Raw genomic sequence first — 20,559 nt, forward strand, 5'->3', positions numbered from 1 at the left:
GAGAGTGTACAAAGCCATGTTTTCATGGTAAACACGATAGACACTGCCAGAACAATCTGGGCCATCTCCTGCCTGGGACAATGCCCCTTCTCCTTTCTCCAGAGTCATTTTTCCTCAAAGCTCAATATATTTTCAGCAGTAGCAGTCACATATTTATTGCTGCATTATCTTTAATTGATAAAGTTTTATGTCTTTGTTGATGAATGATTTTATTGATCCACTTGACTCATGTTGAATTATTGGTTTTGTTACTGGATAACTTTAAAAACAATTCACCCACAATAATGACGGGATGCAATCCTGCAAATATCTGTTAAGGGTCATTATAGATTTGTTCATCATAGACATGTTAGAAGGGTCATTATCCTTACAACCATGAGGCCAGGCACTGTGGCCAGAATTTTACTAGCACACAACTGCATGTAGTTATTACTTTGGCAAGTGCTAACTTTAGAATTAGCATTTAGAACCTTCAGTGTCAAGAAGCTGTGAAACAAAAGTTCTGAGCTACAGGGACAGAGTTCTACATTCATGTCCTGCTGCCATGTATGCTATTTGGAGGTGGTACCAACAGTGGCGGTTAAACAGGATTCTATTTCTAAAGAAGACTCACAGGACCCCAAATGATAGTGTTATAAATAAATAACAGCTTATTTCAGGAAAAGGATATAATCTAGCAACAATATCCTTAAAGTAAGGATATGGACCTCATGTACACATTTGAAAGTGAAGGGAAAGCGTTCCCTTCTCTTGGTCATGTCTGACTCTTTAGGACACTATGGATCATTGCTGGCCAGGTTCCTCTGTCCATGGAATTCTCCAGGCAAGAATACTGGAATGGGGGCCATTCCCTTCTCCAGGGGATCTTTCCGACCTAGAGATGGAACCCGGGTCTCTTGCATTGCAGGCACATTCTTTACCATCTGAGCCACCATCCATCCCATGTATACATTCACAGCACCTCAAAGTGGAGGACTCAAAATGGAGTCTCAGCTGAGGTTGTTTTATGTTTTTCTGGCCACTTGGGTGTATTTTTGCTACTACTCACTCTCCACAGAAGAAACCTCCCAGGATCTCACTCAGGCCAGGGACAAATCATCAGTCTCAAAGTTATCAGCAATGCTGATGAGCTGGGAAAACTTGTCCCCAGACCCACTAGACCCCTGGTTATAAATAAAGCAACACCTTTAACCAATATATTCCATACCTTGACCACCGATCAATGCCATATAGGAGCTTGAACAAAACTGTTCAGTTTAATTCCAGGCCTGCCAGACAAATGGACAAGAGCTTCAGTTTGACCACCTTTAGACTACACCACTGTAAGCTGAACTGTCTCCAGCCATGCCCTGGCATCATTTTACGGCTCCTATGGGAAATGTTGGTGACGAACCTTGTTCTTATCTGTCTTGTAGAAATGTATACCACTAGTGAAAAAAGAAAAAACAAAGATGGATTTTGGGAACTGAAGTCTGTTTTGACAAGTGTATATGATAATAAACCAGCCCACTCAAACAACCTGACCATCTGGTGTATGGCTCTGTCTCCGGCCCCTGGACACAAAGTGTGGAATAGCTCATCTGAAAAGATCACATTTTTCTTGGGTGAGTTTTCTATTTAATGAGGTCAACAAGGGGGTGGCCAAGACTGCCATAAATTCAGAACATTTCTAACTAAAACAAATAGAATACTGATTGTTTCCATGATATTTTAATCTTTGAAAACTCTCTCTACACTATTCAAAATTATTCGATTTCAAAGTATCAAACATTTTTTGACTAAAGGGACTCTACTGAAAAGAATTTCTTCAAATAAAAAGTACCTAATTCCTGTTTCCAAGAATTTCTGGTGAATACAGTGAACTTTTTGTTCAGATTCAATTAATAATAACTCAATTAACTAGCATTTTTGTTAGTCTACCATATAATGAAATTTAACACTAATATATTGATAATTAAGAGAGTTTTTAAAATCCTAAAATTACTTCTGAGTCTATAAAAGCATTCATTTATATACAGCATATTCCATTCTAATTCTTAGGAATGGATAAGCCATGTTGTGTATGCGTGTTTGCTTAGTCATGCCCGGCTCTTTGCTACCTCATGGACTGTAGCCCACCAGGCTCCTCTGTCCATGGAATTTTACAGGGAAGAATACTGGAGCAGGTTGCCATTTCCTCCTCCAGAGGATCTTCCCAACCCAGGGATCGAACCCATGCCCCTTATGTCTCCTGCATTGATAGGCAGATTCTTTACCACCCTACCACCAAGGAAGCCTGGAAAAGCCATGTATACCATATCATGATTTTAGTACACCTAGATTTGAAGCACAGAATCTCACACAGAGGATTTTTTAAGACTTCAAAGTTGATATGTGGGATCATTCTACTTATTGCAACATTTGATTAATCAGAATACATTACTCTGAACCGGATCAAATAATAAAGATTTACTACAAAAAAGGTGTGAACAAATGTCTTAAAAAAAATAGTGACAACAGATTGCCCATAAAAAACTGAAGTATGAAGTGACAACTGTCAACTATTCTTATGTAACAACAAAGTAATACCTATAAAACTTAATTTTGCAAGTCATTATTACAACTCTGCAGAATCACTGACATCTTTTACCACCTTCCTATTTTCAGAGATATTATAGTCTATAACTTACAAAAAACAGAATAATTTATGAGGGAAAATTTTCCCTTTGTTTCAAGGCTACAGTCTGCATATTGGGTCCTTCCCAGCCCTGACACCAATGCCAGTGGTTGGTTCCTGTGAGCCTTGGATGGGGCATGTGGCTCTGTAAGTGCATCCCCACCCTGCAGAAACAGGTGCCATTCAGACACCAGGACTGTAGCATCGTCGCTGCATCCCTGCCCATTCACCTCATTCTGTGAACTTTGAATTAATTATTCAGGAATGGTCATGAAATATCCATACTCAGTGTGACCTAATTCCCTCAGAAACAAGTGCTCCTCCTTTCCAGAACACTGTACAAGGTTAGGGCAACAGTCTTGGAAGAGGGTAAAGGGAGATCGTTCTCACATAGATTTCCCAGTAGCTTTGGCAGAATCCTAAATCATCATAGACAGATTTTGTTGTTCTTGTTTAGTCGCTCAGTTGTGTCTGACTCTTTGCAACCCCATGGATTATAGCCCACCAGGCTCCTCTGTCCATGGGATTTCCCAGACAAGAATACTGGAGTGGGTTGCCATTTCCTTCTCCATGGGATCTTCCTGATCCAGGGATTGAAACCACATCTTCTGCATTGGCAGGCAGATTCTTTACCACTGAGCCACCAGGGAAGCATCACATTTGAAAAATATTTTATGGTGTTAAGACTGTCTCTTGGTTTTTTGTTATTGTTTAGACTATTTTTTAAAGCAATCTTAACTTCACAGCAAAATTAAGAGGAAGGTACAGAGATTTCCCATACGCCCCTTCCCCACATGTGCATCTTCTCCCTCGTTATCCACATCACCCACCAGAATGGTGCCTTTGTTACCACTGATGAACCTACACCAACACAAAACAATTGCCCAAAGGCCTGAGTTTACTCTAGGGCTTCCTCTCGGTGATGTGCATACTACGGATTTGGACAAATGATGTACTCCTCATTATAGTGTCATAGAGCCCTAAGTTTTCACTGTCCTAATATAGACTTCTTTCACTTAATAGTATGCATTTAGGATTCCTCCATGTCTTTCCATGGCTTGATAGGTTTTTTTTTTAGCACTGAATAGTATTCCTTTCAATAAGTATACCACAGTTTATATATCCATTCAACTACTGAAGGACATCTTGTTTGCTTCTGAGTTTGGGCAATTAAATAAAGCATTTATATTCTGTTCCCATATAGACCATTCACTTTACTATACACCTGAAACTAACACACATTATAAATCACCTATACTCCAATAAAAATTTTTGAAAAGTAAAGCTTCAATAAACATTCATGTGCAGGTTTGTGTGGGTCATGTGTTTGCAAATCCTTTGAGTAAATACCAAAGGGCACAATTGCTAGATTGCATTATAAGAGTGTGTTTAGATTTATAAGAAATCAACAAATTGTCTTTGAAACTGACTATATCATTTTGCATACCCACCAACCAGCAATGAAGGAGAGTTACTATTGCTCTACATCTCAGCCAGCATTTTGTATTGTCAGTATTCTAAATTTCAGCCATCTAACAAGTGTAGCAACATTTCAGTGTTGTTTCAATTTGCATTTTCTGATGATATATGATGTGGAATACGTTTTCATATGCTTATTTGCCAAATGTATATTTTCTGTGGTGAGATGTCTATCTCTGGCCCATTTTTAAATCAGGTTATCTGTTTTCTTATTGTTGAGATTTAAGAACTCTTTGAATATTTTGATAACGATTCTTTATCAGATGTGTCTTTTGCAAATATTTTCTTCCAAGCTTGCCTTCTCATTCTCTTGAACTGTATTTGGCTTTAATATCAGAAAATAGTGAATATTTTTAAGGTAATAAGGAAGAGCACTGATTCTGGTACTCAAAGCACACCATAATTTCAATTTTACAGGATAGCCCTGCTCTAGTATAATTTTAGGCTCTGAGCAGATGGTTAATTTTAAATTGTCAAATGAGTTTTCATCCTTTACAATCAAATATTAAAGATAATCAGTCTTAAACAGTTCAATTTCCCAAAATTATAGCTTGTATTCTGCTCATATTCTGATATCTATCTTCATGAATGATTTAGAAGATACAGTTGAGGCTCCACAAAGCACTGTCATTGCAATATCATATTTTCCCATTTGTTATAAGTTCTTAAACATTTACTTGCAAACATGCTTTCTGCCTGCAGTAGTACTGCTGGATGCTTCACAAACTCTGGAGAAAGTTCTGACGCCTTGCGCAAGGATCATTGCCTTGCGGAAGAGTCAGACTATTATTGTAGACAGATATTGAGATGAAAACGCAGGAGATAAATCTGTCTCTCAGTGCTAAAATAGAGAAATTCTGAGACTATTATATAACAGAAAGGATATTTAGAGAGAGAAGGGGAGGAGATTTTGCTCTCTTTTGTTCCCAGAAAAGAGTAATAATGTTGGAAGGCTAAAAGGTAACAGCCCTCTGAGGTGCTTCCTTCCGCACCTACCCCTATCTTCCAGGACATTCAACTGCTCAGTGATTCTTACTCTAGAAAATTCAGGAAAGGGAGAGGATCAAAGTGAAGGTGACTTGTCAGGGAGCTATTTGAGTACTAAGGCCTAAAGAATTGTCATGATTCAACAGTAGTTTAAAAAAAAAAAAGAATACTCTTTATAAAAATATTCTAACATGTCAACCTAGTCAATGAGAATGTCTAATATTGTAGTGGTGCAGAATCAATGTTTTGACATATGCAAGGAGTTATTTTGTTTTGGGGCAGTAAAGGGACTATCTTATATTGTTTCAATTCAAAAGTTAAGTGCAGATACCTCCCCAGGGTGGGTAATATTCTGGCTATCATCAGCCTCAACAGAGATTTGTTGATTAAATTGACTTCCAACTGTAACAGCTGAGATCCAGACCTTTGAGATACAAGAGAGTTAAGGATTGATGAGTGGTTCACTGTGTGTAAGGGAGTGTCCATATGTGTTTGAGGATGTGGGAAGAAGATTCAAAAGGGATAGCTCAATAGCGGGATGAGAGGACCAGTGAATATGAAGGTGACATATGCCAGCCAAATTCTCTGATTTCATGGTTTCCCACATACCTGTGACTGATCCCAGGAATGTTGAGTATATCAAGAAAGGACTTTAGTATACATACAGATCACCTAATGATCTTCTTAAAAAGCAGATTTTGATTCAGTAAGTTGAGGGATTGGGAGGGGCCTGAGAGTCTGCATTTCTAATAAGATCCTAAAAGTTACTATGGAGCACATTTTGAGAAGCAAGGACCTCCTCATTAGCTGAGTGAACCAGCTAATGGCTGAGTCAAACTCTGAGGAAGCTCTAGAATTGACCCTGCTCCCCTTGTGAGACACACATGGCCACTGCTGTACATGAGGGGGGTCCTAAGAGCCCTGCTAGGCCTGTGCAGAGTGGACACACTCGGAAATGGATGAAGTGTTTAGCAGCCCAGCCCTTTACAACATTATGGTAAATGTAATGGTCTGAAAACTAGCTTACATGTTTCTGTTAAATTCTGTATTTGATTTTGGGAAATAAATTTTCTTTGTTAGGTTTTAGCCCCTCCTTTTTATACACACTTAGTTTTGTTTTCCAGAGAAAGCAATGGCACCCCACTCCAGTACTTTTGCCTGGAAAAACCCATGGATGGAGGAGCCTGGTAGCCTGTAGTCCATGGGGTCGCTACACGTCAGACACAACTGAGCGACTTCACTTTCACTTTTCACTTTCATGCATTGGAGAAGGAAATGGCAACCCACTCCAGTGTTCTTGCCTGGAGAATTCCAGGGATGGGGGAGCCTGGTGGGCTGCCGTCTATGGGGTCTCACAGAGTCGGACACGACTGAAGTGACTCAGCAGCAGCAGCAGCAGCAGTTTTGTTTTCACCAGGACAGAATTTCTACTTCATAGGCCAGTCTTAAACTAGAAACTCTTGAGAGCCTCAGCAAAGCTGTGCATCATTTTTGTCATAGAGCAAAGAGTTCATCTCAAAATGCAAATCTTGCAGTAATAACATCATAATGCACTGTGAAGCTAAGGACCCTGCAGCTTACAAAGATATTTGTGATGAAACCTGGCAAAATAATATCTTAAAATAGAAATAGGCAACAAATAAAAATTAAATGCTTCTTTCCTAATTTGGAAATCTAGGATTGAGCATAACCTATCAACAGCTTTTGTTCCAGTTGGCAAACATTTTCTGTTTTTAACCTGCCAGATAGGAAATATATTGTTTTGTGGACCATGTGGTCTCTATCACAGTTACTCAGCCCTGCTGTTGTAGTACAAAAGTAGCCATAGACAGTACATAAACAAATGGGCATGGCTGTATTTCAATAAAACTTTATTTGCAAATATAGACAGTGAGTGGAATTTCACCTTAGCTATAGCTTGCCAGTCCCTTTTCTAATCAATCTACAGACAAAAACACCTGTGCATTATTTTTCCATACCCATGTTCCATTACATTAAGGTTGCTATTTCTGTAAGGTGTTACCAAAAAAACCCAAACAAACTTTTTGGCCAGCCCAATAGTTTGGAAAATGAAGCTTATGCCTCATTCAGGGAATCTACCCCTGAATGAAAGAAGATCAATTTTAAATATGTATCTGACTGCTGTTGTGGCATAAGCCTCATTTTCCAAACCATTGGGCTGGCCAAAAAGTTTGTTTGGGTTTTTTTGGTAACACCTTACAGAAATAGCAACCTTAATGAAATGGAACATGGGTATGGAAAAATAATGCACGATCTTCACAACCCAGATAATCACAATGGTGTGATCACTGACCTAGAGCCAGACATCCTGGAATGTGAAGTCAAGTGGGCCTTAGGAAGCATCACTACGAACAAAGCTAGTGGAGGTGACGGAATTCCAGTTGAGCTATTTCAAATCCTGAAAGATGATGCTGTGAAAGTGCTGCACTCAATATGCCAGCAAATTTGGCAAACTCAGCAGTGACCACAGGACTGGAAAAGGACAGTTTTCATTCCAATCCCAAAGAAAGGCAATGCCAAAGAATGCTCAAACTACCACACAATTGCACTCATCTCACACGCTAGTAAAGTAATGCTCAAAATTCTCCAAGCCAGGCTTTAGCTATATGTGAACCGTGAACTTCCTGATGTTCAAGCTGGTTTTAGAAAAGTCAGAGGAACCAGAGGTCAAATGGCCAACATCCGCTGGATCTTGGAAAAAGCAAGAGAGTTCCAGAAAAACATCTATTTCTGCTTTATTGACTATGCCAAAGCCTTTGACTGTGTGGATCACAATAAACTGTGGAAAATTCTGAAAGAGATGGGAATACCAGACCACCTGATCTGCCTCTTGAGAAACCTATATGTAGGTCAGGAAGCAGCGGTTAGAACTGGACATGGAACAACAGACTGGTTCCAAATAGGAAAAGAAGTATGTCAAGGCTGTATATTGTCACCCTGCTTATTTAACTTATATGCAGAGTACATCATGAGAAACGCTGGACTGGAAGAAGCACAAGCTGGAATCAAGATTGCCAGGAGAAATATCAATAACCTCAGATATGCAGATGACACCACCCTTATGGCAGAAAGTGAAGAGGAACTAAAAAGCCTCTTGATGAAAGTGAAAGAGAAGAGTGAAAAAGTTGGCTTAAAGCTCACCATTCAGAAAACGAAGATCATGGCATATGGTCCCATCACTTCATGGGAAATAGATGGGGAAACAGTGGAAACAGTGTCATAATTTATTTTTTGGGGCTCCAAAACCACTGCAGATGGTGACTGCAGCCATGAAATTAAAAGACACTTACTCCTTGGAAGGAAAGTTATGACCAACCTAGATAGCATATTCAAAAGCAGAGACATTACTTTGCCAACAAAGGTTCGTCTAGTCAAGGCTATGGTTTTTCCTGTGGTCATGTATCAATGTGAAGAAGGCTGAGCGCCAAAGAATTGATGCTTTTGAACTGTGGTGTTGGAGAAGACTCTTGAGAGTCCCTTGGACTGCAAGGAGATCCAACCAGTCCATTCTGAAGGAGATCAGCCTTGGGTGTTCTTTGAAAGGAATGATGCTAAAGCTGAAACTCCAGTACTTTGGCCACCTCATGAGAAGAGTTGACTCATTGGAAAAGACTCTGATGCTGGGAGGGATTGGGGGCAGGAGGAGAAGGGGACGACAGAGGATGAGATGGCTGGATGGCATCACTGACTCGATGGACGTGAGTCTGGGTGAACTCCGGGAGTTGGTGATGGACAGGGAGGCCTGGCGTGCTGTGATTCATAGGGTGCAAAGAGTCGGACACGACTGAGCGACTGAACTGAACTGAACTGATATATATATATATATATATATATTTTATACACACATCCACTTGCATTTCCCAGAACCAGGAATACAGTGAGAAACAAAACAATTACTTTTCTTGAGAGACATAGCAATGAAGTAATGAGGCCTTTGCTAGGATAAACATTGAGTACTATGAGCACATCACAAAGAACCCTAGGGTTCTTCAAGTTTGAGAGGCATGTAGTAGAAAGTTTGGAGTGGAAAAGTCTTAGGAAACAGCAAACACAAAGATCAATAAGTCATAGAGAACATATTATATTTGGTAAATTGGGTTGGATTGAGGGTATGATTTTAAAGAGATGTAAAAGATAGAGATTCCCTGGTGGTTCAGTCAGTAAAAAATTTGCCTGCAATGCAGGAGACCCAAGTTTTATCCCTGGGTCTGGAAAATCCCCTGGAGAAGGGAATGACTACCTACTTCAATAATCTTGCCTGGAGAATTCTATGACCAGAGGAGCCTGGAGGGTACAGTGCATTCAGTTGCAAAGAGTCAGGTATGACTGAGTGACTAACACTGTCAAAAGATAATAGGCAATATCAGGAAATGAAGATGGAAATTTAATGTGGGATTAAATCAGAATTAGATTTGTGTGTCGTACTGAGGAGTTCATACTTGCTCCTGATAGCATGAGAGGAAGAGGATAGTCACTCTACTGACGTATTCACATACTCTTCATGTAACTACCCCTCAGAATACTTAATAGCAAGTGGTCATTTATGATAGCAAGTCACAGCCAACTGTGAGCACAACCTATAGTCAACAGCAATAGCAAATTACCAATGAAAATAAAGCAGAGATGCTTTTAGATTACAAAAACAAATTCCTTCCAATGTGCTATGTGCTATCAAGTGACATAAATTATATATACCTATTCCTTAAAGAATAGAAACAATGATATCATTTATAACTAAATGTCCAAATAATTGATTCAGATCATCAGATGTGTAATACTATACTCAATGCCATTATATATAGAAAAATCACAAAATCCCTAGCCTTAAATAAAAATAACTTTATTTAGATAAAGTTAATTTAAATATAATTAAATAATTGTATTTAATAATTAAATATTAATTATATTAATCCACATATTCCTAAAATCAATAGGTCCTTCTGACATCTGTAAATTGTTTTAAAACTGCTGGTAGAATTATTTTACAGTATAACAATGAACTTTAAGGAACTGACCTGAATGTATTATCATAAATGAAACAACATATATCAGCTTCTCTTTCATCCCAGAAACCTGCCCCCCACACATACACACATGAGAGAGAGAGAGAGAGAAAAAAAAGTTGTAGCCAAATAAAAATTCTATAAAAAAAAAATAGAAATTTTAGTAAGAGCACAATAATATCATCAATCTTATGCCCATTGATGTCATGTCCTTTTGGAGAGCTGTATCATTGTTTCTACTCTTAGTGATAAAAAATTTTTTTGTGGGTCTATGGATTTGTAAACTATGGTTACTTGCCACATGCCTCAAAACATTGCTGCTATAATTGTTTTACCAGGTCTTGCTTAAATGCAGTGTTCTCCGGGAAGCTTTCCCTGACCTCTCAGTGTTGGTTGGTGCCCCTCCTTGCATTCTCCTGGCATCTTGCACTTCTGTTGCCGTAGCACTCAGCACGGTGCCTGGCTACCTACCTATATTCTAGGCTGTATGCTCTTTAAAGACAGTCCTGTGTCTTTACCTTTCACCATTTTACTCTACTGCCTAGCCCATAGCAAACAATAATGATGACTTTTAATCAATAATAATTTCTTAGATGAATAAATAAAGGTTTGGCGGGAACTAAGTTACTATTTTATCTTCCTGCCACAGTATTTTGTTCATTACCAGCATCTGTTTGATCCTTCCAGGCTCAGTGAACCCTCCAATAGATTCTCCACTCAATGCTACAGAATCTACCCTTGGCACTCAACCTTCTCTAGCCAACAGCATATCTCCTACAGGTAAGAATGTTTTTATACTATTTTACTTCCCATGAACTATTAATCCTTTAAGTAGATTGATAAAAAAATTTCAGAAAATTTGTATGATTCATGCCCCATTCTTATCTATGGAGATTTTAAATAAATATATTAAGTACTATTTTCATGGATTAAAAGAATTAGCACAACTTCCAAAGTCCTTCACTTTGCTGCTGCTGCCGCTAAGTTGCTTCAGTCATGTCCAACTCTGTGCGACCCCATAGACGGAAGCCCACCAGGCTCCCCCGTCCCTGGGATTCTCCAGGCAAGAACACTGGAGTGGGTTGCCATTTCTGGCAAAACCAGGGTCAATAAATATTCAATGAGAAATTTAAATTCTGTATTTATTATTAAAGACGTTAATAAATTAACAGTGCTCCTCTACAACTGTGCTCTCAGTAGGGTGTTTAAGAAATTGCTGTAAGTAGGGATCCTGTGGGCCATAGGTAGGTAGATATTTTTAAATTCAAATCTGTTCTTGTTCAAATTAATTTTGACAAAATTGACTGGGATGAGGACTTGAATTCAGCCTTCCAATGGCATTATTAATAATGGAGTTCAGGCTGGGTCAGTGTTTCTATGGCAAAGGGATAGCAGTGAGTTTCAGAAGTTGGCATTGATGCAAACAAATCATAAATTTCCATGTCTGTGGCCTTTGTGTTTAATAAAGAACCAAGGTGACTTTCTCTAGCACAGAAAAGTATGTTCTACATAGAGTAGAAGTATGCTTTTTATTTCTTCTTTAATTAAAACTATCAATTTTAGCTCAAAAAGAGAACTGAAAATGGAATAAAACAAAGCAGTCACTAGAAATGAACAATTTGTTTAGCCTGTAGCCTTTGACAGGTAGCCTGCAGTCACTGTCACAGGTTGATGGCGCTCAGAGAATGAAGCACGTGGCAGGGTGAGAAATGCCTGCAAATCACCCAACAGACATTTTGCATCCATCTATTTTTTCCTAGTTCTTAAGACTTTGTAATTTTCTCTCTTTTATGCTTCTTTTTCTCCCTCTTCTAGCTCATCATTCAGCAATAAACCATAGTAAATTATGATATTCTTCATTCAACAAGCATTAGCATATTCAACAGTAATACCTTAAATCTCTCTAGTACTCTATGTGTTAGTTATCCATCGCTGTATAACAAATCACCCAAACAAAAATAAACTAGGTTTAACATATATATTGTCTCATGTGGTTTTACACAAGACAGGAGCAGCTTAGCTGAGTGTGTGGCTCAGGTTCTTTCATGGGGGTGGAGTCAGGCTGTTGGGCTCCCGTCATCTGAAGGCTTGACTGAAGCTGAGGGCTCTGCTTCCAAACTTGGACACGTTGGCAGGAGGTCTCAGCTACTCACCACATGGACCTCTCTACAGGGCTGCCTCTCTCTATGGCAGCTGTAATCCCCCAGACCAAGTAGTTCAAGAAACAGAGTCACCAAGATAAAACCCCCCTGACTCCTTATGACCCAGTCTACAAAACTGTACACCATTATTATTGCTATATTCTATCTGTTAAAAGCAAGTCACTACGTCCAGCTTATACTCAAGAGGAAGAGAATTGAGCTCCACCTCTTAAAGGAAAAAGTGTCAACGAATTTGTGTACAAAGTAAAGCAACCACATTTTATCACTTAGAAAATGTTTGCACCTAAAATTTGATGTGGTTTGATCTTTTTTATAATGAGAAGATCCCATAGACAGAGGAGCCTGGCAGGTTACAGTCCATGGGGTGGCAAAGAGTCAGACATGACTGAAGTGACAGAGCATGCACACATTCATAATGAGAGGCAGCCAGAGTAAGCATAACCATTCCCATTCCCACTTTCCAGATGGGGACGCTGAGATGCTGAGAGCTTAAGTGACCACATGACTAATAAGTGGCAAAGTTAGTGTTCACACCAAAGCCTTCTGAATATAAATCTAGTTCTCAATACATTAGATGCCATGTTTTTTCCAATTGGTCTTAAAAACTTCATGAGGACAAGGATATATATGTCATATTTGTTTTGCTTCCTCACACATGCCTAGCACAGAATTGGCATGCAAAAATATTAGTTGAATAAGTGAATGAAAAAGAATAAATGAGACTAATGTTCCTTCACTATGTAGATATCATGTAATAGACTCTGTGAAGATAATTTGCTTCTGCCTTCAGAAAGATTGCTGTGTGCTTGGAGAGAGATGCACATATGAAAATAGTAAGTCCAAATAGTAAGGTGAAAAGTGCCATGTTTTATAGAATTACAGTACTGAAGGAGAGGTCATCATTGTCGTGCTTGGTCACTCAGTTGTGTCCAACTCTTTGATACCCTTTGGACTGTAGCCAGCCAGGCTCCTCTGTCCATGGAATTTTTCAGGCAAGAATACTGGAGTGGGTTGCTTTTATCTTTGAGTATGGAAGGGTGTCTATGAGTTCATGAATCCAGGAAATGTTACAAAGAGAGATGAAATAAGCTGACCTTAAGTACATATTATATTTATTTGACAAGTTAAGAGCTTGGAAAAATATTTTAAACAAAAAAAATTGGGGTCACAAAGAGTCAGACATGACTTTGCAACTGAACTACAACAAACGAAAAGAACAGAGTGAGCAGTTGTGTACTGGTGAAGATATTCATGGGGATTTGAGAAAATATTGGTAGGTAAGTTCTGGTTAAAGGAGTGGGATTGTGTAGCAGAGAAGCAAGGATGAAGATTGGAAAATGCAGAATAAAGAGAACCTTAAGACCAATCTAAAGATTCTAGTTATTATATCTTAAGAGGGACCTCATGAAACATTTTTAGAAAGAATCGACATAATTCATTCACCAAATGTTTATTGAGCACTTACTATGCACCAGATACTCTTCTAGGTGCTAGAAATTCAACAGTGACTTTTTCTCTTTTTCAAAAGGAAAAGAATCATGATGATATATCATGGTATATACAGTTTGGCAATTGAAAGCATAAGTGAATTTCTTCTAGCTCAGTTTTCTATGTGGTTAGTTGACATACACTACTAAACTGTTCCATCAGTTCAAATATCATTCTTATTTCTGTGAAGAAAATCAAGGAAAAGAAAAAGGTATTTGTTATTCTTAACGAGTCTACAATCTAAATATAGCTCTAGTATTAGAGAAGTTGAAAGAGCACAGTCAAAGAAACATATTTGGTTAAAGCAGGAAAAATGCTACCTCATCTACAATCGTACTAAGGTGACGTAGTTGGGAAATTCCTGAAAAATAAATATAGAGGCCAAGGATGCTACAACACAAGACAAAGAATTAATAGGGTCCAAAATGTCAATAGTGCCAAGATTGAGAAACCCTGTTTACTTTCAGACTCAAGTAGCTCAAGTATAATAAGAGTAGCTATTTCTCACTTTACAAAATCTAGACCTCTGTCAAGATAGTAACAAGGTTATGTTTGATATATTTTCAAACATTAGTGATTTTTATATGTAAAAAAACCCATGATTTAACATGGCTGCTTATATCTAAATGAAACTCACTTGCTTAGAATAAACATTGAATTATAACTGAAAAATCTAAATTTCATTTTGGCTATCCAGAGGATAATTATGAAATCACATGATGACTGGCTGCCTCAGAAGCTGGTAAGGTTCACCTTTGTGTTCTTTTAAGAAAGGAAACGGGATGGAACATGTCATGAAAACCAACTTCAAAAGGCTATGGTTTCATTACAAATTCTAAGATCTAGTGAACTGTATAATCAGTCATAATTATTAAGCTACAGATATTGTTGCAAACATCCAATTCATAGTCCTTTTCTCCCTAATGAAATTATATTCTTTAAACAAGTGTAGAAAGTAATGAAAACAATGGAACTTCATAGCCAACAGCAAGAGTTACTCAGGAAACCCCAGCTCAATTCAACCTGAATTAACGTGTTTTCTGAGTCCCAGCAGCTTTCTCAGCACTGTCCTAGGAAAAGACAAGAGGCTGAAAAGCTGAGTGGTAAAATAGGCACATGCCTGCATGGGACCATAGAAGGCCCCAGACAAATGTAGAATGAGACAGTACTGGCGTAAATCCAGGTCTTTCAGACAAGAATACTGGAGTGGGTTGCCATTCCCCTCTCTAGGGGATCTTCCCAACCCAGGGATTGAACTTGGCTGTCCTACACTGCAGGCAGATTCTTTACCATCTGAGCTGCTAATGGTAAAGAAACTGCCTGCCAATGTAGGAGACACAAGAGATGTGATTTTGATCCCTGGGTGGGGAAGGAGGAGAAGAAATGGCAACCCACTCCAATCTTCATTCCTGGAGAATCCCATGGATGGAGGAGCCAGGTGGGCTATCGTCCATAGGGTCACAAAGAGTCAGACATGGCTGAAACAACTTAGCACATGCATACATAGCCTCAGAGAGCAGACCTCAGAAATGCCACCCCTGACACTGAAAATCATCCAAGACCTTCCTTCATTCAACAAGAAAACACTGAGTGCCAACAATGAGCCAGGAGTTTTTGAGGTGCTGGGCTTACAGATATTCAAGCTGGATTTAGAAAAGGCAGAGGAACCAGAGATCGAATTGCCAACATCTATTGGATCATTGAAAAACCAAGAGAGTTCCAGAAAAATATCTACTTCTGCTTTATTCACTATGCCAAAGCCTTTGACTGCGTGGATCACAACAAACTGCGGAAAATTCTTAAATAGATGGGAATACCAGACCACCTTATCTGACTCCTGAGAAATCTGTATGCAGGTCAAGAATCAATAGTTAGAACTGGACATGGAACAACAGACTGGTTCCAAATCGGGAAAGGAGTATGTCTAGGCTGTATATTATCACCCTGCTTATTTAACTTATATGCAGAGTATGTCATGAGAAATGCTGGACTGGATGAAGCACAAGCTGGAATCAAGATTGCCAGGAGAAATATCAATAACCTCAGATATGCAGATGACACCACCCTTAATGCAGAAAACAAAGAACTAAAGAGGCTCTTGATGAAAGTGAAAGAGGAAGGTGAAAAAGTTAGCTTAAAGCTCAGCATTCAGAAAACCAAGATCATGGCATCTGGTCCCATCACTTCATGGGAAATAGATGGGGAAACAGTGGAAATAGTGAGAGACTTTATTTTGGGGGGCTCCAAAATCACTGCAGATGGTGACTGCAGCCATGAAATTAAAAGCCTCTTGCTCCTTGGAAGAAAAACTATGACCAATCTAAACAGCATATTAAAAAGCAGAGGCATTACTTTGCCAACAAAGGTCCATCTAGTCAAAGCTATGGTTTTTCCATTAATCATGTATGGATGTGAGAGTTGGACTATAAAGAAAGCTAAGCACCAAAGAATTGATGCATTTGAACTGTGGTGTTGGAGGAGACTCTTGAGAGTCCCTTGGACAGCAAGGAGATACAACCAGTCCATCCTGATGGAAATCAGTCTTGAATATTCTTTGGAAGGACTGATGCTGAAGCTGAAACTCCAATACTTTGGCTACCTGATGCAAAGAACTGACTCATTTGAAAAGACCCTGATTCTGGGAAAAATTGAAGGTGGGAGAAGGGGACGACCAAGGATGAGATGGTTGGATGGCTTCACCAACTCAATGGACATGAGTTTGAGTAAGCTCCAGGAGTTGGTGATGGACAGGGAAGCCTGGCATGCTGCAATCCATGGGGTCACAAAGAGTCAGACATGACTGAAAGACTGAACTGAACTGAACTGAACTGGGGTATAATGAATGAGACAGGCAGCCCCCAGCTCCACAGAACTTACAGTCTAGCCAGACCACTTGCTTAGCCTCCCATTTCATTGACCACTAGGTCATAAACCTTTTGCCTCTGCCCCCTATTTTTAGGTTTCAGCACAACTCTTGATCTGATGGCATTAATTTTTGATTTAAGCCCTCTCTAAAAAATTAGCTAATCTTTACAGTCTGGATCTTTCTACTTTTAGAAGTTTTGAAAGAAATATCAAATCTAGTCTGTTTCTAATCACTGGTCAAGCTCTGCATGTGAGCACACCTGATCCTTGGTGAGCAGAGAGTCAGACATGAAGGGTACAGACTGAAGGAAGCATTACCCAGGGGATGCAATGAAACTACTAATTTATGAGAAAGCATGTCAGAAATGGATGGGGTCAAACTGGAATTAGATAAGATTAGTCTAACACAAATACAGGGCAAGCAGATCAGATCAGCTGTGGTCTGGATATTGGATTCTAAAGTTAAGAGAGGAGGATCCCTGACAGACACTGCAAGCCAATGAGAAGCCTCTGTGATTTGTTTGTGATAGCAACTTCCGACACCTTCTGTGGCCATGGCATACCTGGCTTTAAGGGTCAGGACACCTCTGTTGCTGTCTGGGAGTTTTATCATATGTATCCAAGCACCGAAAATTAAGAAAAAGAAATGAGTTCTGGGAGCAGGATGAGCAGAATCAGGAAAGTTGCCCAGGGGATCTGGAAAGAAATATACACGCATGTGGAAGAAAGATGAGAGACAGATCTTCAGACAATAGTCTTGAGCAAAGACATACAATGCATACAGGACATGGGAAGACAAGCAGGGTGAGTGCTGACAACTCTTGTTGGGGAGGGGGCTGCAAGTTGCTCAGGTGAGGTGGAACCAGGTGGGAATGAACTTAGGTTGTTTAGTTGCTAAGTCGTATCCAACTCTTTTCCGATCCCATGGATCTAGCCCACCATCCTCTTCTGCCCACAGAATTCTCCAGGCAAGAATACTAGAGTGGGTTTCCTCTCCTCCAGGGCAGCTTAGGTTAATGGGATGTGTATCTGGGCTGTGATCAGATCATCAACAAACAGCCACTATGGCTATTTTAATATAAGAAAAATGTAAGTAAAACAGAAGACCAAATGATGTAGATTGAAAGAGATAATGGTCTAAACTAAAATGGACGTATGTAGAAATGGAAAGTAATGTGTGTGACAGATGTCTCAGCAGGGTTGTCTGCCTAAATGTGGGAGAATAAATTAAACATTTTTAGTAAAACTATTGTACAAGGGTCTTCCAGGCTTTTTTCTACTAATTTTCCCCAATTTTTACCAACCGCTCTGATTGTATTGCACTACTAAGCAATAATTTTAATAATGTTTGTTAATATTTGGGTGCCTCTGGTGTGCCTGGCACTATTCTAAACTAGTTAATGTATTATCTCATTTGTTGTTGTTGTTGTTGTTGTTTAGTCACTGAGTCATGTCCAACTTTTTTGTGACACCGTGAACTGTAGCCCGCCAGGCTCCACTGTCAATGGGATTTCCCAGGCAAGGATGCTGGAGTGGGATGCCATGCCCTTCTCCAGGGATCAAACCCAGGTCTCTTCCATTGCAGACAGATTCTTTACTGTCTGACCGACTCCTCCCCAAAAAGCAATGGTATAGGTACTATCATTAACCCATTTTACAGATGAAGATACCAAAGCACAAAGAGGTTAATTAACTTACCCAAAGTTGTGCAGAAAGTGAAAGAGCCAAGATGGAACCTAGACAGTTAGCTTGAAAGCCTGAGTCTTACTGCCTCTGAGAGTACATGATGGGTGCTCAATAAATGTCACTGGACATTGAATAAATCCCTTCTAGTATGATGTTGGTATTGTTGCTATGAAAAGGTCAATATGACAGCTATGCCTATATTAATCTTTCCCTTCTCTAGACCAGTGCTTTCTGAGAAATGCAGCCTCCAGAAGTGGAGCTAGCATTTCCTCAGTTGGAAATAAATTGGAGAAAAATCTCCTTCTCCATTTGTTTTCCATTTTCCTCTCAACATCATTATACTATAATTCTTATTGCCCAGAGATATGTACAGTATCCAAATAAAATTTCAATGCTTTCCATTGAATCCTAGGAGATTCTGGACATTCCCTCTTTGTCACCATCATTCGCCTGGGACACGCATTACAGTTCATTAAGTAATTTCTCAATTCTTTGCATAGCTGTTGCACGTAAGTCAAGGGTAGCCTCCTTGATGACTGATTTACCTTGGGTATTTGTTTATTCAGTTTTCCCCCCTTGAGGTGAGTTACCTCTGGGGAAAAGCTATTGGAAATTCTTCAGTTCATTTACTAATTATTGAGTGTCTGTGAATACACCACATGATGTGTGATGAGCTCTGTCCTGCCTACTGGCATCTTCCCCCATAGGGGGAAAATTCTTTCTGGACCAGTAATCCAGCAATACACACTGCCTTCAGTCCTTCAGTGAGCACATGTTCCCCCTCTCTATCTGCCTTCCATGGAAAAAGTTGTATGTAAAAATTAAGATTTCATACCACACATCTTTTTTTGTTGACCTGAGGCTCAATATCCACCTTATCCTGATATCAGAGGTTAATGAGGCTGACTCAGATATATTTAGATGTATTTGCTGACCTATATTCTTTAAAGTTCAATTGTCCAGCTAATGCCATTGTGGATTTAAAAGCTCTATTTTTATGCTGCAAGTGAATTGATGGAATATAAAATTACACATTTGTCAAGGAGACTGGGTAACCATGTCAATAAATGCTATGTCAATAGAGTGGAAGGTCAAGTGAAAACATTACTATTTGAGAAAATAAGTTAGATTTTTAGCTTTAAGTCTGCATAAAAGTAGGCAAAGTCATGGACAATTGAGCTTAATGAACCAGATCACTATGACAGTAGCAGCCTAAACTTACAAATGAATTTTACCTTTGTTTTTAGTTGAATAAATAAGGTAAACTGAGTAGCTTAGCAAAAAGAATAATTTTCTTTTTTCCTATCATTCCTTGTTCAAATGAGCACTGTAGAGTTTCTGCCTAGCTTCTGAAAGAAATTTTAGGTAATTTTCCTTGGCTTTTTTGGTGATTTTTGTATAATAATTATCCGGTCCCTTTCGGTCACAAGAACAGATTTGTACCCATAATTTAAAAAGCAGGTCAGTGTAATGTCAAAATTTGAAAAAGTTAATTCAGAACTTCTGTCTTTCCTCTCCACCAAGCTTGGGTCTACTTCAACTGTGGAATCCTGGAATGTCAGGTTGTATCTTTTATGTGTGTGGTGGGGAGCGGAGAGATGTAGCAGGTATGGTTGAAATTTCCTGGCTCCATCCTCTTCTCCATTCTTACTTTTTGGCTTGAATTTCTCTTTGGAGATCACAAAATGCAGAAAAATGAGGAGGGGTAGGTAAGGAAAGCTCTTCCTTGTCAGCTTTACTGTAATGTCATTTAGGTGCCATAAGGATGAGGAAAATAAAAAGTGCTATCTTGATTTCGTGGCAGCACTTCATCAGACTTCTCACTAAGCCGTGACTGGCCTGCGGATGCTGTCCCCCGTGGGCCACGCTGTCCTTCAGTCTCCTGCTTCCTGCGCCCAGCACCGCCTGCCCTTCTCCCCACCACCAGCTAGTTTCTACTTGGGGACTTTTTTGTTCCTCTCAGTATTTTTGTTGGGTGAGATTTCTTTTTGTCGTATCCTGTTTTGTTTGGGAAAACATGTACCTCAGCTTCTGTTTGGGGGAAGTGCTCCTCTCCTCAGTATGGCTGTATCTCTCTTCTCTATGCCCATTTAGCACTGTCACCCAAGCACCGACTCCCAGTGCAGCATTTTTAGCCTGGCACCAGTCTTCTTTGTCCCACACTCCAATACACACAGGTCAAAAACTCTGAGGGGTCTCGTGAACCCACACT

General features: G+C 39.4%; 1 protein-coding gene across 2 annotated transcripts in view; it reads left to right on the forward strand.

Annotated features, from left to right (window-relative positions):
• CD96 (CD96 molecule) overlaps positions 1-20,559 on the forward strand; it is a 96,467-nt gene that overhangs the window by 42,798 nt on the left and 33,110 nt on the right. For both annotated transcript variants that reach the window (XM_005902225.3, XM_070368968.1), the window contains exons 7-8: positions 1,416-1,604; positions 10,834-10,926. In XM_005902225.3, the coding sequence (XP_005902287.1) occupies positions 1,416-1,604; positions 10,834-10,926 (282 nt within the window). The remainder of the gene's footprint in view (positions 1-1,415; positions 1,605-10,833; positions 10,927-20,559) is intronic.

This window comes from Bos mutus, chromosome 1, assembly GCF_027580195.1.
Source record: "Bos mutus isolate GX-2022 chromosome 1, NWIPB_WYAK_1.1, whole genome shotgun sequence".
In the NCBI taxonomy this organism is placed as follows: Eukaryota; Metazoa; Chordata; class Mammalia; order Artiodactyla; family Bovidae; genus Bos; species Bos mutus.